The sequence below is a fragment of the Xyrauchen texanus genome, chromosome 2 (assembly GCF_025860055.1).
Source record: "Xyrauchen texanus isolate HMW12.3.18 chromosome 2, RBS_HiC_50CHRs, whole genome shotgun sequence".
Taxonomy (NCBI): Eukaryota; Metazoa; Chordata; class Actinopteri; order Cypriniformes; family Catostomidae; genus Xyrauchen; species Xyrauchen texanus.
The window spans coordinates 20,268,289-20,292,897 of record NC_068277.1 but is presented as its reverse complement, the minus strand read 5'-3'; the positions used below and the strand labels follow the sequence as shown (position 1 = coordinate 20,292,897).

Genomic DNA, 24,609 nt, shown 5'->3' with positions numbered 1-24,609 from the left:
TCAGTTGGTGAAGGCATCTGTGAGTGGAATGTCTCTGAGATTATTATTGGTAACATATTAATGAATTTAATATGTAGGTCACTCAATGGCATGCATGTGTGTGCGTCTCACCTCTTCATCGGCAATGTAAGAGCAAGCTCTGCGCTTCTTTCCAGCATAGCGAAGTAGAGAGGTGAGAGCACGCAGGCCAAAGTCATAGTGGTCCTGTTTAGACAACTGCTGGACTGCCAGAGAATACAGGGTGAAGACCTTCTTAGCCAACACCTGAGAATGAAATAGAGAGAGACACAGGATTTTTCAACATGAAAAAATGTAGACTTGATATCATCTACTGGGAACTGACTTGATTTAGTTTATCTGGTATTCTATTGACCTGTTTCAGTGACATCACGCAGCCACCATATTTGTGACCAACAGCGAGAGGAAACAATGGCGGTGAATTGAAAAACACCCGTAAATTATATCAAGAAAACTTTAAAAAAAGCTTTTGATCCATGCCAAGTCCCAGGAAAGGTGTATATTCAGGTGTGAGGTCATACAAATATTTCCAAATAACAAATAACGTATTTTTATCCGTGCTCTCCCCCTTCATCGCTGCTTGCCTTTGGTGAAATTAAAGTTTGTCAACTACAGTATCTAACAGGACACGGATGAAGAGAGCTCAACTGACACGTCTTCTCTCCTATTGGTATTCACTGCCGAAAGTTGCTCCTCATTTGCATAATGTTACACTTTTTTCAGCTTTCTGAAGTCAATGGACACACCCACATCTAGTCACCAGAGTCGCCAGTTCTCATTAAAAATTAATGAGATCATATCGCTTTGTTGCTACATGTGTGAAAGGAGCTTTAGTCCAGGGATTTTGTTAATCCATGGATAAATACATGGATCAGCTTTTTGATATACATGGTGACTGATTGGTCTTGTGGTAGTTTCGCCTCTAGCACAATGAGTTCCCGATTCTAATATGCCCTAATATCTTTTTATTTTAATAAATTCAAATTAAATCTGTATGTCAGTAAATGCATATCATGTGTCAGGATTTGTTTGCATTTTGCTTTACAAACTAAACTGGACAAGAGCGAGTAGAGCGTGCATCTGTGTGCATGAAAGAACATTGCTGCTGTCACATTTCACTCAACGTCACTAATAACAGCCTCAACGAGCACTAAGTATAACATTTAAAAAAACTAATTTCAGCACTGAATAAACACTTAAAACAAACATGAACGAGACACAAACTCCTGCTCAAGAACTGGCAATGCTTGTTCAACATTAGACACTTACCTGATGAATTGGCCAAGACAAAAAGTGGTGGGGACATGTCCCACCCATCTCACCCATACATGTCGCCTTAAGGTGCACTGTTGATTTGTGCACAATAAAACCTGGAATGTTTATTAAGAAATCAAATACTGTAGGGTCTAAAGGGTTTTCAATTCATGTTCACTTTAACTGCCGGAAATATTTTATGGGAAAAAAAAAAGAGAATCTGTGACCTTGAGTTGGGAACTTCCAACTTAACACAGATGAAAGAAATCACGAAAAGAGATATAACAGAGAGGGTTATTTATCTGACAGTAATACAGTAATATGTCAGATGGACAGGTAGAGAGAGAGAGTTTAAGAGGGAGTGAGATTGGGAGTGGATGTACAATGTAATAACTTTATTGCATCATTTTTTCATCTGTGAAGGATCAAGAGTCAAGAAATCAAAAGTGAGAAAGTCAAAGACAGTGAGATAAATGACCTCAAGATAAACAGCATGATACAAAAATAGAGAAAAATAGAAAAGTAAAAAAACTAGATGTGAGTGGTATTTATGTGACAGGTGATGGTTAATGTTAAAGAGCAACATTATGGCTGTGAGTTATAAAAAAAATTCAAACAGCATTTTTATTTTTGACAGACTGTGCAGAGCTTTAGGAAGTCCCACATGCACTGAAAAAAAGAATGTCACCTACAGCTAGATGCTTTACAATCACATTGACCAATGACTGCTATGAGTGTGTTTGTGTATGTGTGTGTTTGAGAGAGATAGAGGTAGACAGCAAAGAAAAATATAAATATGACTGGAGAATGCACTCATGAAAGCCATGGATATATAAATAGAAGGCGTTTGGCAGATGAAAGAACAATAATGTTGTGTGAGAGCCAGGGTTACATGTCAGCTCCTTTTCCACACTAACAGCGTACAGTCTTACTTAGAAAGACACAAACGCTCAAGCGAGCACACATACAGAAACCCGTGCCGAAGTCACGCTAGGCTGAGCAGACTATGGGCTCACAAGGGATGGTCATCTTGCTGTCAGTTATGGTTCATAATGCCAAGTCGTGCATACTCTACTGCATCAGGGCAATATTTTTGATCTCCCTTTTCTCTCTCTAACATGGCTCAGCATTGATATGTCCATTTCCTCTAATTTGTGGAGTTAATAGTCCTCTCTCTACAGCAATTGATGATATTCCTGTATTGACTGTGCAGAGAGATGGGCGTTTGGAAGAATGCAGAGTATGCGGGGACAATCAAATCTGCAATTGACATTCTGTGCTTGGCTGGGACTAGAGCTGGTTCCTTTCCCAGCTCTCTAAATCTCAAGTCCATTATTTGTAATTCTGAGTCCAATTCCCCATGCATGTCTCTCTGCCAGCCCGCCGGGCCTGTGTACAGCATCAACAAATGAGCCTTCACGATTGGAGCGTGTTTGCAGGACGAAGAGTGCAATGCAGCCAATGGAAACTTGTGGGATTTAGTAAACCACAGGGGAGTGTGTCTGTGGATTGTGTGTTTGAAAGGGCTTGGCATTAAGTGTTGTGTTGTTGAGCCGGTTGGGTGTCTCATGAGCAAACGTAAGTATAAACACACAATCAGCATGCCTGCTGCGTGTTGGAGGTAATCCGACAGCAGGATCAGCCACCTGGAGTGTGTAAGTGTGTACGTAAATTGTTCCTTTCTATCTCCAATAGAATCTAATATTCCACAATAACCAGCTCTCTCATCTCCTTCAACAATTATCTTTTCATGATTCAGTCCAGCAATCATCATAAATTAAACAATATTAATTAGTGGTGCTTGTGCTATGGACACATATGATACATCAAATCTTGCAGCTTGTTGAAGATAGGTATGCTTAGAGATTAGATTTACGATTTTTACCTGCTGGACAATAAAACAGGTGAAAAAATCCCATAGGTTCATTGAATTATAGGTTCTTTAGCATTGCTTATTCTTATACTCATAAGTTCATTGTTTTATCCTTTGTAATTGTATAGCGTTTCAGGTTTTTCCACTTTTCTACTGTTTCATCTGCATGTATTTTACCTGTTGCTGCTGGCACCTAGCTCGAGTCTGTGTTTGTAGCCTACTAGATTTTTTTTAGCATCGCTAAAAAAATATATCTGTTTTCAGCATTTACTCCTTAACATCTGCCATTTATAAGCATGTATCAGGTTTTCCCTCACATTATTCTCTTATCGCGATTCAACTACACGCATATTCCGTCTGCATCCGCTTTCTATTTTTATCGATTAAACTGTATGCATTTTTCAGCACGCACACATTTTTCTCCTCTGTGTTACACAGATTATTGCATCAATTTCAAAACACCACTTATCAAGAACAACCAACAATAACAAACAATTGTGTGAGGGATTCACATCAATCTCAAACCCTCACCGCTCAGGAACAACCAACAACAACAAACAATTTGCAGCAAGTCATGGCATCCGCTCAAGTTATTTCTTCCTGCATTGTATTACACATGTTTACAATAGCCTCCTCTGTCAGCAGTGAGGGATTCACATGTGATAAATGTAAGGAATTAATCAGGCTGATGGAGAAGGTTAATGAGTTAGAGACACGCATCCGAACGCTAGTGGAGGTCAGTAAGAAAGAGAAGCCGGTAGATAATGTTTCGGAGGCACAGTCGCCTTCGGCTTGCTAACTTGGGTTATTAATACAATTATTTAATTACTTATTTTAATACATGATTAACAATCGTATTTTATCTAATTACACAATGATGACTCATCAACATTATAGACATTACAGTTTTATCTTCGGTTAATGCCTGACCTTCTGTAAAGATGCTTTGAAACGATGTGTGTTGTGAAAGGCGCTATACAAATAAAATTGAATGAAGGACCTGTGCCATTCTATGTACCGGAATATTATAAAGATTTTTGGAGATGGGGCCTTTTGAATTGGGCCAGTATGCAACCACCTAGCAACCACCCAGAACTTCCTAGAAACCATCTAGCAATGTCCTACAGTAGCAATGACCCAAAACAGCCTAGACACCGCCATCACAAAAATGCTCTAACAACCAGAATACCAGAATATAGAGTATTGTGGCCAAGTACCTCTCATATTTTCATTAGAATATACACTCACCTAAAGGATTATTAGGAACACCATACTAATACTCTGTTTTACCCCCTTTCGCCTTCAGAACTGCCTTAATTCTACGTGGCATTGATTCAACAAGCATTCTTTAGAAATGTTGGCCCATATTGATAGGATACCATCTTGCAGTTGATGGAGATTTGTGGGATGCACATCCAGGGCACGAAGCCTCCGTTCCACCACATCCCAAAGATGCTCTATTGGGTTGAGATCTGGTGACTGTGGGGGCCATTTTAGTACAGTGAACTCATTGTCATGTTCAAGAAACCAATTTGAAATGATTCGAGCTTTGTGACATGGTGCATTATCCTGCTGGAAGTAGCCATCAGAGGATGGGTACATGGTGGCCATAAAGGGATGGACATGGTCAGAAACAATGCTCAGGTAGGCCGTGGCATTTAAACGATGCCCAACTGGCACTAAGGGGCCTAAAGTGTGCCAAGAAAACATCCCTCACACCATTACACCACCACCACCAGCCTACACAGTGGTAACAAGGCATGATGGATCCATGTTCTCATTCTGTTTACGCCAAACTCTACCATCTGAATGTCTCAACAGAAATCGAGACTCATCAGACCAGGCAACATTTATCCAGTCTTCAACTGTCCAATTTTGGTGAGTTCTTGCAAATTGTATCCTCTTTTTCCTATTTGTAGTGGAGATGAGTGGTACCCGGTGGGGTCTTCTGCTGTTGTAACCCATCCGCCTCAAGGTTGTGCATGTTGTGGCTTCACAAATGCTTTGCTGCATACCTCGGTTGTAACGAGTGGTTATTTCAGGCAAAGTTGCTCTTCTATCAGCTTGAATCAGTCAGCCCATTCTCCTCTGACCTCTAGCATCAACAAGGCATTTTCGCCCACAGGACTGCCACATACTGGATGTTTTTCCCTTTTCACACCATTCTTTGTAAACTCTAGAAATGGTTGTGCGTGAAAATCCCAGTAACTGAGCAGATTGTGAAATACTCAGACCGGCCCGTCTGGCACCAACAACCATGCCACGCTCAAAATTGCTTAAATCACCTTTCTTTCCCATTCTGACATTCAGTTTGGAGTTCAGGAGATTGTCTTGACCAGGACCACATCCCTAAATGCATTGAAGCAACTGCCATGTGATTGGTTGATTAGATAATTGCATTAATGAGAAATTGAACAGGTGTTCCTAATAATCCTTTAGGTGAGTGTATATTTTTATATATTATATTTTATATATATATATATATATATAAAATATAATATATAAAATATAATAAAGATATATATATATATACACATACATACACGGGTGTGTGTGTGTGTATGTGTATGTGTGTGTATTTAAATGCTCCATAGAACCTCAGTGTTTAATTATAATTATATCTGCACATTAAACTGGAATAGAAAAAATTATTTTAACATTTTAAAACTTACACAGAATACACACTTCACCTTTAAAGATTAGGTTTTAAATTAAATAAATGCTTGTATAGCTTGTATAGTAAGGTTGTTAGTCATTCATTTTTCAATGGTTAAATAGTCTTTTGAGTGTCCAAAATGCAATTCAAAATCGCACTCTAAATGTTTTAATTTAAATCGTTACATTTGTGTCTTAAATAACTCTTATGGCTTTCAGGAAATTTACACATTTAAAGAGAGTTTTACACAGAGGATAAAAGTCAAAAAAGGTCGTTGAGAGTGAGAGTGTGTGCATTTTTACTTTTTATCCTAACCTATTTCTTTTCTTAATTTATGTACTCTGTTGCATTATTTTTTGAATGCACTATTTCCTGTATATGCAGCTAAGCTGTAAATTAATAAATGTATATTTTGTATGCTAATAAAGCATATTAAAACTGAAACGGTTTGTGTGTGTGCGTACCTTGCAGTTATTGAAACCCTCTGCAAAGAGAGTGATCTCAGCTATAAGGGTGGAGTCTGGAACTACCATGGAGATGGGCCTGAACATAGACTTGAGATTATCAGGCAGCTCAGTGCGGCCAGCATAGCCTACAGAACACACACACACACACACACACACACACACACACACACACACACACACACACACACACACACACACACACACGTAAAGGGAAGTGAATGGGCCAGAACCACAAACAAAGACAAAAACAAACATTTATGGACAGCTTTCTATACTGGTTTGACAATCTTAAAGGGCCCTACACAAAGTTAGATACAACATTATATGGTCACACACTCAGAGTACCTGGATTCATGGTGATAAAGATTCCACAAGACCAGACCAAGTTGATCTGTCTTCCTTCAAAGATTAAACTCTTGAGGCCTGCAGTCAGAGCAGACAGGATTGACAGGATCTGCTGAGCCACCACCGACAGCACCTCAATATTTATGCGGTTAAACTCATCAAAACAACCCCATGCACCCGTCTGGAGAGAGATATATTAAGATTAAGCTTAAGATTCAACTTTATTGTCATTGTGCAGAGTACAGGTACAGAGCCAATGCAATGCAGTTGTTTTTGCATATCCCAACTAAGCTAGGGTCAGAGCGCAGGGTCAGCCATGAAACAGCACTGCTGGAGCAGATAGGGTCAAGGGTCTTGCTCAAGGGCCCAACAGGGGTATCTTGGCGGTGCTGGGGTATATGAAGTTTTGGTCAAAAAAACTTTCTTGTATTTTTTAAGATATATATATATATATATATATATATACTTAAAAAATACAAGAAATATATATATATATATATATATATATATATATATATATATATATATATAGAGAGAGAGAGAGAGAGAGAGAGAGAGAGAGAGAGAGAGAGAGAGAGAGAGAGAGAGAGAGACCTTTCGGTTAGTAACCCAGAGCCTTAACCGCTGAGCCACCACTGGATGATATGCACATACAGTATCAAACAACAGTACATTTAGGATTGAAACATTTAGTTTATTAAGTGCTTATATGAGGCTTATTACATGGTTATAACATGTGTATGTCCCGAGCTGATACCTGAGCCAAACCAGAGTACATGCGGCCCATAGATTTGAAGTCCAGCCCCTCTGAGCAGTTTACCACTATCACATACATTCCCAGAGATTTCCCGAGGTCTTTCACTGTCTCCGTCTTCCCAGTGCCAGCGGGGCCTTTGGGAGAACCTCCCCGGTGCAGATGAAGCGCTGTGGTTAGAGTCATGTAACACCTTTGTAAAGAACAAACACACAGTTTGTTATAAAAAAAAACACACTGACACATATACCATTTAAACACACATACAAACACTGAAAGCAAGACTCTTAAATATTTTTGTTGTTGTTTCTGTTGCAAAATTAGAAAAAAACAAACTAGTTTTTCTATCTTACATTAATCAAAATAAGGACATCCCACACACGTCTATAGTTTACACAGACGTCAATATAAATCTAAATAAATCTAATTATAATTACCACAAACTAACACAGTGTGCTAACAGGACATGACAAAATATAGTGACAAAAAATAAAGTCTATCATTCCCATGTTAATGTTAATTTTGTCTTAATCAGTCACGAAAATATGATGACATTCTGGTCCCAACCACACACAGATTTTTTTGCTTTCAGGTTGGACAGGCAAATTACTTATTGCTGGAATCTTATTGTGTCATGTTTGATGAAGACATGGTAATCTTAACCCAAGCATTACCCTTCTACTGCTGACCCATTACAGTGAAGTCACTTTTTCTTCGCAGCAGCCATATTTGTGACCATAAGTGGGAGGAAGCAATGCCGGTGAATGGAAAAACACCCATGAAATTATATTAAAAAAATAGCTTTTGATAAAGTCACAGGAAAAGTGTATAACAGTCTGAAGTCTTATCTCCGTATGTCTGTGAGTCTGATGTGTGACCGGCAAATACACACCTACTGGTATATCATTGTAAACATTATTCAGAAGTAACAAATGTCTGCGATGATGCCGTCTGTATGAATGTTTTTAGAGCAGCACTCACAAAACGTTATACATACTGGGTGTTATGAATTTAACATTGTTCTGTGTGCATTTCCGTTTAATTGTCCTATTCGATTATGATATAAATATAATTTACATATGTCAAAAATGGCTAAAATAAATGTGCATAAACCGAAAGGTGTTTATCCATGCTCTTCCCCTTCATCACTGCTTGACTTGGCCAAAACAAAGCCATGTCACTTAAAAAGATATATCTTTAGTGAAAGAAAACAGAACACATTTTGGCTCTGGTAAGTAAAAAGCAGTTTTACTTTTTCTAGATTTTGCCACATTGCTCAGCACACTAAAGTATATGAAGTTTTGGTCAAAAAAACTTTCTTGTATTTTTTAAGATATATATTTTATATATATATATATATATGAGAGAGAGAGAGAGAGAGAGAGAGAGAGAGAGAGAGAGAGAGAGAGAGAGAGAGAGAGAGAGAGAGAGAGAGAGAGAGAATTGATTGTATTAAGGAACAACTTTACCCATTAAAGGTATTGTTCACCCAAAAATGAAAATTCTCTAATCATTTACTCACCCTCATGCTGTCCCAGATGTGTTTGTCTTTCTTTCTTCAGCTGAACATAAAGACTTTTAGAAGAATATTTCAGCTCTGTAGGTCTTCACAATGCAAGTAAAAGGTTACCAAAAGTTTTAAACTTCAAAAAGCACATAAATGCAGCATGAAAGTAATCTATAAGACTCCAGTTGTTAAATCTGTATCTTCCGAAGTTATATCATTAGTTTGGGTGAGGTGAAAAACAGATCAATATTTAAGTCCGATTTTACAAATTCTCCTCCCTGCCCAGTAGGTGGCGATATGCACGAAAAATGTTAATCACTAAAAACAAAAGAAGAAGAATGTGAAAGTGGAAATTGATAGTAAAAATTTAATTTGTGCTTTCTAGCAACATCTGTGGTTGAAATTTAAAATGGCAAGCAATTTGCATAAGAACACTTTACGTCAGTCGTGTTTCGGCACTGCTCATTTGGCAGATGAATCTCATGATTTGAGCTTGTGTTATGGCTGATATGAGTTCAATAGAAAAATTTAGTATTATTATAATATTGTACAGCCTCAGTTGATAATGCAAGTTTTATGCAACCATAATACTACAATAGTATGCCTATGCACTGCACACAATTAAACCGTAAACAAAAAACATAAAACAAGGATTCAATAATGATGGAGATAAAATAATTTTTTAAACATAAAAATAATATGCTTAAATATGCAATATAACAGTTACAAGAATTCAATTTCATAGGTCATACATATTAGTAAGCATGTCACAGTAACTTCCCCCAACAATGTAGACACATCACTATTGGTTAACACACGAGTTATGTTCAATTCATACAAGTATGACAAGCAATATTAGCTTCAACAACCCTACCAGAAAACATACCCAAGGATTATAGCAGGTAAACAACTTCACCAAAATGGATGACACATAAACACCCATCCAAACTGCTGTCCTGAACTATGTGAGTGTGACTGACTGAACTGAACGTAGTTTCTCCAGCCAGAATATAAAACAGCCGGTACTCCTTTCCTGTGTTTACGGTCATGATGTCATGTCGCAAGGATGAACGACATAACCAAATCCGACCCGACAGCTCAAAATACAAAATTTTGTATAGACCATTCTCAATCAGGGAATGGTAAGGACATTGTTTTGAATGCCGATTGTTTATGTACTCAATCAATAATAGCAATTTGTTCATTTTTAACCAAAATGTTTTACGTAGTAGAGTTTTAAATATTGATCTGTTTCTCACCCACACCAATCATATAGCTTCTGAAGACATGGATTTAACCACTGGAGTATCGTGGATTATTATGATGCATTTATTTCACATATTAACTTCACATTTTTGGTCACCATTCACTTGCATTGTATGGACCAACCGAGCTGAAACACACACACACAAATACACACACCAATCATATAATTTGAAGCACATGCATCCATAAATGAATGAACACATGGAAAAGAGCTTAACCATGTTGTCCATGTCCTTGAGTGGGTTTAAGATGTCACCTCTCATCATAATAAACCCAGATAAGATGCAAGCTAGAGGCAAGTTCTGTTTCATTTTCTTCTGCTTCTAAAGGCATTCAACAGGAAATCTGCTCCAGACTCCACTTCCCAGCTGGTATCTCAGCATAATTTAAGGTAGAACAAAATCTTCACATTTTTGCTATATTATCATATACACTATATTACCGAATACACCTGGAGCTTCAGCCCAACCTGAGTCCAGGATCTGTTCCTCTCTTTGCCTCTAATATATATTTGTCCATATTGCTGTAGGTGTGCTCCCCTAATACTGACCCCCATGGCTAATGGCACGATTTATTGTACTCTCTCTAATGACACAGGTAATGGCTGAAGTCAGATAACAGTATCGGCACTTTGATCATTACAACCCAGCAAATCACATCGCTCAAACCCAGAAGTTGACAGCAACACGGGACAGGATATTGATATCTCTAATAATCTGAGAGTCACATAATAATATGAGATGTTCTGTCATTATATCTTAGCTGGAGGTTATATTTGTTTCTGCTACAGCAGGAGTGAAAGGTTTGTAATGCTTCTGCATAGCACAACTACACCTGGTTTAGATTTTCCTATAAAGTTATGTGAACTCTAATCGGCATATGGTGTTGCTCGGATATTACTCTCTGATTAATTGAGGGACCAGTAGTAATAGTCCCAGTGTTGTGGTTCTTATGTTTTATATATATACTGTATGAGGTTGGTGTTTTTGTAGTTTTTGTATAGCGTTTCTATAAGCATGTTCAACATTTTAGTGCATCGATGAAGAGGAAAACTAAGAGAAATTGAACAATTCCATGCAGAATGACTTAAATCCAGAATCTACACTGGCATTCCTCTGAGCTATAAAGAAATTCAGACTGGTGCCAGTTTGTCAGATCTGGCAAATCTTAACAGCTGGGGAAGCACAGTGAAACTCCTTGGTCTATGATGTTAATCAGATGAAGTCCCAACTCATTACATGACTGGTAAATTGAGGGAATGTTTTATGACCACCATGGAAACCTCCAATGTTCTTCAATATAACCAACTCTCTACACTTAAAATGATTATACTATAATGAGGCATGCTTCTGGCTCAAATTAAGCTTAATTCATGAACATTTGACATGGACTTGCTTATTTTACTACTATCAAAATACACTGCCATGTGAATGGATTATACTTAAAAAAATGGACAAATGCATCCTATGCAGATGATAACCCTGACAATTATGGTTCTCAAAACATTTTATGTATTGTTCATGTTTAAAACTAAGAAATGAAATATTAGGAAGTTTTATCATGCATTATAACTGAATTATAATTGTGATTTAATAAGAAAGTACAAGTGTTTGGTATGTAATTTATTGTCTTTTAAATTCCAGAGTGATGGTGTGAATTATTTTTGGGTTATTTTCAGTTACAGTTCTCTTATGAAATTAATGATTAATATGCTCACTTTTTGAGCAGGAAACTCACAAATCTTATAATGATAGGTCATAAATTAATTCTCTTGAGGGCAGGAAAGAATTGACCATGAGACCTTACAAAAGACACTTCTGATTGGCTCAAGACACCTTTGGGGTGCGGCCAACCTCAACTCATCAAAACCTCCCCGCTTAGGATGAACACTTTCTGTTCTTTGTTCTTCTTCTTGCACACAAGAGACGGGGACTCCCGAGTCTCCCTTACTGAAGCCCTTGCTTCCGAGGCACGGCCTGTTCATTCCATCACCCATCCGGCATCCCCGAACCATAAGCTAACCATTATGCAATTCCCTACATATAAAGTAATTGGTGGAGGTACTCAATTCCAAAACTAATTACATATAAAGTAGCAAGTCGCTAATTACCTACAATATGATCTTATTTATTCATGGGTAGTTATATGCAAAGCGTAAAAAAACATCAAAAAATATGCATACAATTTTTTGTCTTTGAAGTTTATGTTTTAGAACCTGTCCTTACATAAATATTGTCGGTATCTGGTTAAATTTCCCAAAAACCTAAAACATGTCCAGGTTATATTCCACCCCAAAATCAAAAGAAATTATATTTTGCATACAGAAAATAAAGGCTATTTCTCTGCCATTAAGTTTTTCATGATAACAAAGCACCTTCACCCCCTCCCTAATTACTGTAATGTGCTAAAATATCTTTACTAAACTGTCATACAGGAATGAAAATAATCTTGTCTTAAATCTTGTTTTAAAAATTATAAAAAAAAAAAAAAAAAATACAATCAGCATTAACTACACTTAAGTATGACAAAAATGACAATGATGTACAGTATACTTTAAATTTTACTATACAAATTAACTTTACAGTCTAAACAATGACACTTCTTTTAACATTCCAGATGTGAGAAAATATTTTTTCAGCAGTTACAGTCAGCTACTAACATCTGGGATGGGAGAAAGGGGTGTTGTTGTTTATTTTCTATTGATTTTGCCGTGAAATATGACTGATGCTCTTGACAGACCAGTGTGATTCAGTAAACATCTATAAAAATCTGCTAGAATGTGCAAGAATTGCACTTTACATACAAATTCCCATAGAATATTAATCCAATCACATTGACTACATTTATATGCACCCTCATAATGTGATTATAATGAGATTAAGGCAATACTGTGATTAAACTGTAGCTCATGTAAACAGAATATTGCGATTATGCTTATAATCAGAGTAATGATAATCACAGTAAGATATGTGAAGTACTCCTATTTTAATTGTTTATACTGGCATGTAAACACTTGTATTGCATTTCTTCCACTCTGACCAAAGTGTGCCTACACCAGTGCTGCAGACGGATAATTTTCCACTCAAGCACAGGTTCAAAAACATAGTGGAAAAAAAGCTGCACTTTTCGCCTACACCTAAAACGGCAGTTCCATGCACTGTTTTCCAACAGTGGTGCTCCCCCACCTACAGCCCCACGACAAAAGAAACATATTTTCCCCGAGTTGTGAATGTCCGTTTGTGGTCTGAATTGTATGTTGGGGAGATAAAAAGATCTTATGCCACAAAATAATGGGAAGGAAATACATATTTGAAATTAGTTTGTGCTTGCGGGCAAAACACAACAACATCCATCGCGTGTATTCCGATTCACACACAAATGACTCTTATGAACGGATTCTTTTTAGTGAATCAAAACAAACCGCACATCCAGTGTAGTCAAAAATGACTCTTATGAAGTGGTTCTTTTAATAAATCATATGAAATTATATATTACCTGTCTGTGAGGGGAGTGATGACCAAACGGCCAGAGTTTCCCAGGTATTCATAGCAGTAGCGGAAGTGTGTGTTGGTCTGTCTGATGACACAGTCATCCACATCCTACACACACACACACACACACACACGCACACACACACACACACACACACACATGTTGTGTTTCCATGTTTTATGGGGACTTTCCATAGACATAATGGTTTTTATACTGTACAAACTTTATATTCTATCCCCTAAACCTAACCCTACCCCTAAACCTAACCTTCACAGAAAACTTTCTGCATTTTTAGCTTTTCAAAAAACATAATTTAGTATGATTTATAAGCTGTTTTCCTCATGGGGACCGACAAAATGTCCCCACAAGGTCAAAAATTTCGGGTTTTACTATCCTTATGGGGACATTTGGTCCCCACAAAGTGATAAATACACGCTCACACACACACACACACACACACACACACACACAATTAGAAGACAGTGATGTGAATGTGCTAAGTATGTTTAACCTTTATATTCTAGTTATCTAGAATCTAGAATTGAAAGGAGTCTTGAGTTGCATCACAAATCGCACACTTCTTCACTTTTCTACGGCATTTTGTAGTGTAAGTAGTGCAAGTGAAATGTTTACCCTGAAACTGCAACAAAACGAAGTGTCCTACAAGTAGCCGGATGATGCACTTCTTCAACTGATAAAAACTAAATGTGGAATGTTGGACATATCATGCACTCTGAGCTCATGGCTTGCCGCATGCAGCGGAAGGGGCGGAGTTACCTGGCTGCGTTGCTGGTCTGACAATAATGCAACTAGACAAACTTCAGTGAAGAAAGCACCTTACAAATGTGAATGTTTTACCATTACCCATGCTGTGTGAATATGTTCATTCAAGTGTTAAACTGAGTGGCAACACATCATGCGCATTTGAAATGTCACTCCCATCAGCTGTTAAATGCCGAATGCATCCGTTAGGTAAAAAAAGTGAAGTGTTAAATTTGGGATGATACTACACTTTGAAAATGTATACACTGCATGGCTGATTGCATAGTGTATTCTGCAAGTGCATAGTGTATAGTTCGTCATTTGAGACACAGCTTGAGTCTAGAGTGTAGATCTGGACTCCTTTCAATCCAATCCATTTGATACATTCTATATTTTTTTCAACGGTTTTCTACACTCCACCCTCCATCCTGTGTCCTCCTCTTTTCTCTAACCTTGTCCCAGTAGAGGCGGAGTTGGCAGAGCCAGTCAAAGGCATTGACATCACAGCAGCCCGCCTTGGCTAGTTTGCTGATGACATCACGGGCATGCACCTCCACGGTGACCAGGGCGACTATCTTTAGACGCAGGATCTTTGATAAGTTCCCTCGTATGGCTTCAGAGTATTGATTAAGCATGGACATCTGGATAACACAACACTCATTGTCAGAAGACGGACAACACGTTCAACACAACACTATAAAACTTATAATTACTATAAACTTAAAATAATTGATGCATCAATCGTATGATTAAAACTGTATCTAACTCTAGTCCTTCCTTAAACACAATCTGTAAACATCAGTTGAGATATGGGCTGTACATGCACACACAATTTAAACTTAAATAAATTCCACAACACAAATGCTAAAACACAGCAATAAGAAACATGAAACCATGATTTGAGACTAAATCTAAACTCTCAAAGACACTGAGATAGGCCTCTGTGTATTCTCTGGGTCTCACTGGATTTGCTTTATGAAATGTGATTGCCATAATACTTGATATTTGAGCTGTTGTTCTTAATTAACTTGTGTATTTAGTGCATATTGTGCTCCAAGTATAAACATACAAGTAAATTAAATGAAAAAATTTGATTTTGAGTTTGAGTAAGGAAAGCAGGGCGTTCATTCACTAGTTACAAGTCATTTAGCAAATGTTTTAATATTGAAAGCAGCCTGTTCATTGGAATTATGATTTAACTACACAAGACAAATGTAGAAAATATTCAAGGCACTTTCTTGTGCCATAACTATTCTCAATGAGTCCAATGCAGCGTTTACTTGGTCAAATTTTATTTTGCTCTACCGCTGTACTAATATTGAAATTTAGTAGGTAGCACTACTTGTGTTGTGTTCTCTCTTGGATGAACACAATTGGATTAGATTGCTTCTAATTTAATTATTCTCATTTGTAAATCACTTTGAATTTAAGTTAAAGTGTGTAATTTTATTTGTTTATTTGTTTATTTTTAGGATCCCATTAGCTGAAAGTCTGTGCCATCAGCTAGTCTTCCTGGGTTCCATTCTAAAAAATTACATTACAACAACAACAACACATTTAATCATCACAGTAAACAATATATACATTTTATATATGTACATACATACACAAACACACACTCATACCTACATACAATCTAGTTTCGATTCATAAAACTAAATATAAATACCATGTTATTTACAATTACCTTAATCATAACATATAAAAACCTACATCGACACATAACACCTTAGACTACTTTTAAATGCCAGCTTATTACAAAGCTGACGAACTTCAATGGGAATGTTATTCCAGATGACTATTGCTCTATACAGAACGGTTTTCTTCATAAAATTTGTTTTTGGATAAGGGGTCATTATATGACCATTATTTGCCTTTCTGGTGTTATAATTATGCACAGAATTACAATACACTATTTGATTAAACAGAGAAATAGGCATTTTCATTGTCAATGTGTTATATATCATACTGCTTAAAGTAACTGATATTCTTTGGTTTAAAGTGAGCCATGAAAGAGTAGAATACATCTGATCTCTACTTGTTTTAATTGAACAGGCTAGAACCAGTCTTGCTGCTTTATTTTGCGCAACCTGAATTTTTGACAAGTCCTTTTTAGTTGCAGAAGACCACACCTCAGTGCAGTATGACAAGTGACATAATATTAATGACTCTGTTACTATTTTTAAAGTTTCCTGATTCACATAATGACAACATTTTTTAGTTAATGCAATGCCACATCCTATTCTGTTAACAATAGTATTTATGTGTTCTGTCCAAGAAAGACTACTATCAATAACCAGACCCAACAGTTTAGCCTTTTCTACTCGTTGTATTCTTTGCCCGGCTATATGTAACTTTAATGCAGATCCAAGCATCAATTTTTGTTTTGATCCAATGATCATACTTTCAGATTTGGATATATTTAAGACTAATTTGTTTCCACTAACCCACTTATACACCGAATCCAACTCTCCAGACAGAACATGATTAAGTTTGTCACATGAGTTTGAAGCATAGTAAACAGTTGAGTCATCTGCAAACATTGTCATTGATGCTTTTTTGACAGCTAAGGGCAAATCATTAATAAAAACTGAAAACAAAAGAGGACCCAAACAACTTCCTTGTGGTAAACCACAAACTAAACCTTTATAATTAGATAAAGAACCATTATAAAAAACCCGCTGCGTTCTTTGTGAAAGATAACTTTTCATTAGTAAAATAGCAGAAGGAGAAAATCCGTAGATCTTTAATTTCTCAATTAAAATAGAATGGTCTATTACATCAAAAGCAGAACTGAAGTCCAACATGACCACACCAACTAATTCAGAGTTATCCATACTTCTAAGCCATCCATCGGTCATTTGTGTAAGAGCTGTACAGGTAGAATGTGCCTTTCTATATGCATGCTGAAACATAGTCATCAAATTATTGTTCTTAAATTAATTACGAATTTGTGTATGAATAATCTTTTCCATAACTTTACTGAGTGCAGGCAGAATACTTATAGGTCTACAGTTATGCCCATTATAAGATAATCGATTGTTTTTTATCAATGGAATAATTTTCCCTTCCTTCCACAAAGATGGATAAATCCCACTCGCTATACACTGATTAAATATATAACACAACGGAGCAGCAATATATTCAGCTGTTTTATTCAATACTAGGCTGTCCAAGTTGTCTGTGCCTGGACTACCATGTGTTGGAAGAGACTTTAACAGGGCCATCACTTCTGCAGTTTGCACGCGAGTAAAATGACAGTTACACATTTTATCAGCCATGATTTCATTTTTGATCAGTTCACAGTAATCAAAGTCTTGTGTTCTAAAACCTTTTCTTAAATTATTTACTTTATTTATAAAATAATTATTAAAATAATCTGCAATGTCTTTAGATTCTGTTATAAAACCTCCATCAGACTCTACAAAAGAAGGCGATGCATTTCTATTTCTACCCATAATTTCATTTAGGACGTGCCAAATCTTTTTGCCATCATACTTAACACTGTTTATTCTATTTTTGTAATACTCTTTCTTTTTCCTTTTATTTATTTTAGTAACTTGATTCCTTAATTTACAGTATTTTAATCTGTCCTCCAATAATCTCGTTTTCACAACCACTTGTTTTGCTTCATCTCTTTGTTTCATCATATTTTTCAATGTTGAATCAATCCACCTCGCACCATTTGATTTTATTACCCTATTTTTCATTGGTGCATATTTATCAACAATGCACAAAAGCATACTCATGAAAACATCCAAAGAATCTCCTGGGTAGTGGCCACAGTACACATCTTTCCAATCAACATGTTTTACTTCTCCCACAATCTTTTCAATAGTTGTTACTTTATAAGACCTTTTATAAGTACCAAAATTAGCTTTAGCTTTAGGGACTTTCGCTTTCTTATTAACAGCAATGAGATTATGGTCACTAAATCCAACTGGTATTGACACAACATCAGTACACAGTTCTGGTACATTAGTGTAAATGTGGTCAATACATGTTGCTGTTGTAATGCCCACCTTGTTGGTAACGATTCTTGTTGGCACATTGACAATTTGATGTAAATTGCAGACACTTATATAGGAAAGTAATTTCTTTTTCTTTGTGCATCTGTCATCATTCCAATCAATATTCATATCTCCAAATAAATATAGTTCAGAATTGACATCAGAGACATTATCAAGCATTTCATCTAAGCATGTCAGATAGTCCACGTGTGCATCAGGAGGTCTATAACAGCATCCCACAAGTACTGGTTTCATATAAGGTACATGGACTTCTACCCATATAGCTTCAATGTCATCATATATTAAATTGTGTTTTAACTTACAAGGAATGTTGCTTTGCACAAAGATGGCCACACCACCACCAAATTTATTTCTATCCTTTCTAAAAACATTAAAACCTTTAACTGGTAATTCAGAGTTTTGAATAGAGCTTTCGAGATGTGTCTCAGATAGAGCTAATATATTAATTGAATACTTGTGCACTAAATTAATAATGTCTTGAATTTTATTCCTTATACTACAATTTCAGAAACCTTCAGAAAGATTTTTTGGCAGACAAACAATAAAATAATACAAAAAATCAACCTAGCCTCAAGAATAAAAAACAATATTGCTGATTCCGTGTGAGGGAGTTCAAACTGTAGTTTTGGAACCGGCCTTTACGGTACATTTATTACAGGGAGCAAGCAGGGCTTAACTGTCTTAATCAAAATGGCAGCACAGTTATCCATAGTTCATAAATCGCCATTTCTGGGGTTTGAACCAACATCTTTCGGATAACTAGCCCAGATATTTAACTGCTAAATTCTTCTCACCTGTTTCTTTTTCAGTGATTTAAGGGCAGATTTATCTGCTCTTTCTTTGCTGGTCATGAGTGCTCTTGTGACATCTGTGGTCCACTGGATTTGACTGGCAGTGATCAACATCTGTAAAGACATGCAAAGGACACTTGCTGTGAGGTTAGCGTATGTACACAGACAAACACAGCCCAACAAACATGCACACACTTACCTGTCCTGGCCAGTCTCGCACCCATTTGCCCCTCTTTCCTGCCATCTTCTTGAGAGCTGTGCCACAGTTCTTTAGACAGTCCTTCAGAGTACAGCGCATGGTCCGCTCCACATCACACAACCATGCCTGCAAGCACACAAAATATGTGAAGCTCAAAAGAGAACGTATTTCAAATTAAAGAGTGTGTTGAACTGCAAGTTGGAAATACACCTCCACTGGCCCCTCCAGAAGAACAGGATGAGTGAAGTCAACAAACTCCCCTTCAGCTGAGAACATCCCACTGGCCTCTGACTTACTGCTGCTGATACCAACCTACAAATACACATATGAGCATACACAGGTTTACATAGCTATCTTAAATGGGGACATATAGTACCATAGATTTCTGATGTTTTTATATACTGTAAAGTTAATAATAATTTATTATACATTGACACAACCCTTACCCCTATAAGAAACCTCAGAATGCAGAACATGTCGAACCTTGAGGCGGATGGGCTACAACAGAAGATCAGGTCTGTAACTTTATTAGGACTATATTGTGTGTACTATATGTACCTTATTGATGCGGAGACTCTTTATGTTGTCAAAGCACTTCTTGAGGTGTGACTGCACAGCTTCAGGGTTGCGTGACTGGCCCAGAATCTCCAGCAGGTCATCGTTAGACAGGAAGTAGAATCGGGGAAAGATCTGCCTTTTGGTCTCCAGGTACATGTCCAGAGATTTCTGAATCTCTTCTAACTTAGTGTTCATGTCCGAGAGCTTCTCCAGAAGACCTGAGACAACAGAAAAAGAGAGAGACAGAGAAAGACAAAAGAGTGTTATCCTTTGCTTGTCATTTCCCTGTCTTAAAAATCAGTACGTTTATTAATCAAATGGATAAGTATGAAGAGGAGGAGATGGGAAACACATAGAAACGTTAATGGGAGAAATTGCAATGCTTAATATGGCAGTTGTATGAAAGGAAGTACCACCTTCCAATTAAAAGAGCCAATGACATTTTTACCAAGGCATTATCTGGTATGTTTTCAGTAGAATGTGCATGCACATAAGCTATACCAACCTAAAAACAGATTATTAGCCTAATACTAGTTAAACATGCAAAGTTTATGATACTTTTGTTAGGACTGTTTTGCATGACTAGAAAATAGCTGCATCAGATAGCCATCCAGTAAACCTTAATCCCATAGAGACTTCTTTTTTACCTACATACAGGGCTGTGAATTCCACTATCCCATCATTACCTGGGTGGTGTGTTCCTCTCAGAGCATTTTTATCCTTGTTGAGTTGGTCCATAATGATCTTCCAACTGGAGTTCACATAATCAAATTCAGCTGTCTCACGAGGCAACTGCTTACGTATATCTTCTGCCAGGAAGATGTTCTAATGAAAGAAAGAAAGAAAGAAAGAAAGAAAAAAAGTAAGAAAGAAAATTGCAAAAGCAGAAGAAGAGCAAAGCACAGGGGTGACAGATGACAGAAATACAGAAAAGAACAGAAGGGAAAATAAAACAGTTTGGTGCTTGGTTGGAGCCATCACAGGTGTGTTAACAAACATTCATACACACAGGAAATTCAGTCTGACAGCCACTGTTTACTCTCCTCATCAGCAGCATGAGAACAGATGTGTGACTCTGAACTCTGCTGTGTGTGTGACGCTAATCTTTTACGGGGTGTTTGTGCATCATGTAGTGGTGGGTTGCATGAATGCTCTGTGATCTGATGTGTGCCATGGCTGCTGTTTATTAAAAGTGAAGTGTGGCATTTCTGTGGTTCTAGCATCGACAAACAGAAATGCAACAATAATGTCAGTTTTAAAGCTTCCCAAATTCTTTCCCTGTCTTCCACTGGTGAAACAGATAGTCCTGCCACAAACTCACACCATACTAGTTGAGTCAATGTTGCTAGGCTGTTTGGAATGCTCCAACAAACAGTGAAATGTTTTGATAGTGGCACAGAGCAACAATGTTTACGCTTTCCGAGGAAATCAGCCTACAAATGGCTTTGCTTAGAGTTGTCTCTAAACATTTGATACATTCTGCTTGTGTCTTTGTGGTGTTTGTGCTGTCCTCTGTTAGAATTTTGCCTGTGCCATCTCTCTCTAAATCTTTCTCTCTCTCTGGCCTAAATCTGCCTACAAATGGCTTTGCTAAGAGTTGTCTCTGCTCATTTGTTACATCCTGCGTATGACTTTGTGGTGTTTGTTCTGTCTTCTATTAGTGTTTTCCCTGTGCCATCTCTTTCTCTCTACCAAGGTGTGGATGCGTTCTTGTTTGCCCGCCTCTAAGCATGGTATTGGGGAATCAATCGGGCGTACTTTTAAAAAAGTTGTGTCACCGGCAAATGGGGAGCTCACTCTGAGAGCTCTTTAAACTTTTATAGACATTATTCAGAGCAGCACCATATGTGATTTTTGACGTGAATGAATATAAGTTGTGTTGAGACTTACAGTCTCTTCAATGACATGCACTGTATGAAGCTGTATAAAGCACCTAGATTGAGTTTTTTGTCAATTAAATTTCTTGGAAAGATTTTTTTCTCTCCAATGTTTCATCAGTGGAACAAAACAAAACGCTTTAAAGAACAGTTGTCATTGTCACTCCCGTCAAAAATTAAAGAAGGCTCTACTGTTATTAAGGTCCATTGCAAGTCTTTCAGAGAAGCCAATTTTAGAGGTGGCCTGTTGGTTATTTTACTGAATTTGGTTTGTGATTTGTTTACATTAGGTACTGAGAGATGGTCTCTGTATTTTGTTTTCTTTATTTATCCTTTGGCCCCACTGAAGCCATTAGTACAATATTTCTATAAAAAAGAATAAACTCAAAACTTCTCTATAATTCTGTTACCCCTCTTTGGGCTGACGGCTGGGGTGGGAATCCACCAAAAACCTCTTATTGCACCCTTACACCTTAGATGGGCGTAATAACATTAAACTGTGATACAAGAATTTTAACATCCAAAAATTACCCACTTCAGCCTGCTATGAGGAAGCTTATTGCTAAGTGTTACCTATCTATATTCATATTGTTCAATATTCCAACAGTAGTTGTATAACACATTGTATATATATCTACTGAATACAGTTTATATATAATATACACCGATCAGCCACATCATTAAAACTACCTGCCTTATATTGTGTAGGTCCCCCTCGTGCTGCCAAAAAAAGCACCAACCCACATAGAATAACATTCTGAGATGCTATTCTACTCACCACAGTTGTACAGAGAGGTTATCAGAGAGCTATGAGGAAGGTCAGAAGTGTTTTGAGGCTTTCTGAGGATGTGTGTCTGTGTATATGCCTGGATAATGTAATTGAGCTTTTTAAAAGTAAATGAAAAGCACTTAATTGTGATTTTAACGATGAATTGTCTGTTTAAGGTTTTTGCGATTATGACGATTAATTGTCATACTACTTAGGGTGTCTGTGGCAGGGCGGAGGGCGGGGCTGGGTCATGATTCCACACACCTGGCCTTTAATCAGGCTAATTAGCCCTCGAGAGGGATAAGGGCTGACCGAAGATGGCAGTGCGAGAGAGAGAGAGAGAGAGAGAGAGAGAGAGAGAGAGAGATATTACGGACAGCTGTCCGACACCTGTGTGTGTGTGTTTGTCTTTTTGGTTAAGTTAATAATTAAAATATTATTCATATTGTCAAGCTGGTTCTCGCCTCCTACTTTCCATTAATCCCATTACAGTGTCATTTATTCATATTTAACTTAGAATCATGTAACAAAATAGGGATACATGGCTTCATTTAAGGATTTAAAAATTATTTCCAAAACCTTAAAATATGTCTCTCTTTATGGTCAACTTAAGTCTTAGTCCATTTTACATTTGCAATGTTATATTTGGAACCTAGCCAACATGAATAGCTATTATGATAAAATGGAACAAAATATATGTGTCCCAAACCTTTAATTTCACACATTACTTTAAGGCTCTCCGATTAAATCCACAAGGTAATATTTCACATGAAGGAACACATTAGAGATTCAGTATATTTAAAAATATTATTCTTTATTCCATCATCGTATGTCTCCTCTTCTGTGTCACTGCATGTATGAATCCACAATGATCAAGAACATTTGCCATTACAAGAATGTTAAATAGAAACTGCTCTCATTGCGGTCCGCAGTGCAGGTAATGAGACAGTCAGAGTTCATAAGGAGCGCTCACATAATGCAGTAAAGCCGGAAAATGAGACACAAAAACACCTAATTTATGGCATTTCATTAAAATTCCCTTATTTCTATAGTAAAATGTGATTGGAATATTAAGTGCACAGTAATTGCGGTTATCTCAAATAATCAATCAGATGATTATTTAATAATTGCCACAGGCCTAGAGTAATGTGCTGTATAAAAACATAGGAAGTGCTATATGCAGACCTGGCTGGTGAATTATGAGTGTCTGTGTTTGTACCTCCAGATACATCCACTGTCTTTGCACAGTAAGGATCATTTCAATGACTTCCAGCACCAGAGATAGACTGCGTTCCCAGTGGTCAACTTCCTTCTCAAACGCTTTGACGAAACGAGTTGCTTTTATAACAGAAAGTGTCACCTGGTTATCCTCCAGAGCCTGGAACACTTCATCTGTTCCCCTGAGAACACAAACAAACAAATAAAAGGAGCAATCATGATAAAATTTGAATAGATGAGGGTAATTTAAACCGCTCAGAGTTCGGTTAATTTTTAATTTAGACAAATTATCACACACACACACACACACACACACACACACACACACACACACACACACACACACACACACGTTTGTATTTTTATCAAGGTAAGGACTTTCCGTTGACTTCCATTTTTTTTATACTAAGCTAATAATATTTTTTATTCTCCTAATCATGAGCCTAACCCTCACAATCCTGTTAGCATTGTTACATTTTCATTTTCATACATTTTTCTTGTGAGGACAGTTGGTTGGTGTCCACAATGTAGGTTATACCAGGTTTTATTTAAATTGTTTTAAAAATTTGGTTCCCACAATGTAGACAAAACCTGAAACAAACACACATACACACACTCACACATCTGGAAGTATAAAGCAAACAAAAGAAAGGACAAAGTGAACAGCAGTGGCTCTCGACCCCTTCCTCCTCGGCATACTTGGTTACCATGGCAGCAGCCTCATGTGCTGCCGCAGCCATCTCTATAACCATGTTGGAGATACAGCCTCACT

The 24,609-nt window shown here is 37.2% G+C and overlaps 1 protein-coding gene across 1 annotated transcript in view; it reads right to left on the bottom strand.

Annotated features, from left to right (window-relative positions):
* The window catches only part of dnah2 (dynein, axonemal, heavy chain 2), a 259,741-nt gene that overhangs the window by 82,499 nt on the left and 152,633 nt on the right, over window positions 1-24,609 (bottom strand). The window contains exons 28-39 of the mRNA XM_052139940.1: window positions 23,839-24,019; window positions 20,660-20,798; window positions 19,974-20,191; window positions 19,626-19,727; window positions 19,416-19,541; window positions 19,220-19,330; window positions 14,847-15,035; window positions 13,636-13,739; window positions 7,371-7,560; window positions 6,614-6,794; window positions 6,266-6,393; window positions 112-264 (exon numbers count right to left, since the gene is read on the bottom strand). Coding sequence (XP_051995900.1) covers window positions 112-264; window positions 6,266-6,393; window positions 6,614-6,794; window positions 7,371-7,560; window positions 13,636-13,739; window positions 14,847-15,035; window positions 19,220-19,330; window positions 19,416-19,541; window positions 19,626-19,727; window positions 19,974-20,191; window positions 20,660-20,798; window positions 23,839-24,019 — 1,822 coding nt within the window. The remainder of the gene's footprint in view (window positions 1-111; window positions 265-6,265; window positions 6,394-6,613; window positions 6,795-7,370; window positions 7,561-13,635; window positions 13,740-14,846; window positions 15,036-19,219; window positions 19,331-19,415; window positions 19,542-19,625; window positions 19,728-19,973; window positions 20,192-20,659; window positions 20,799-23,838; window positions 24,020-24,609) is intronic.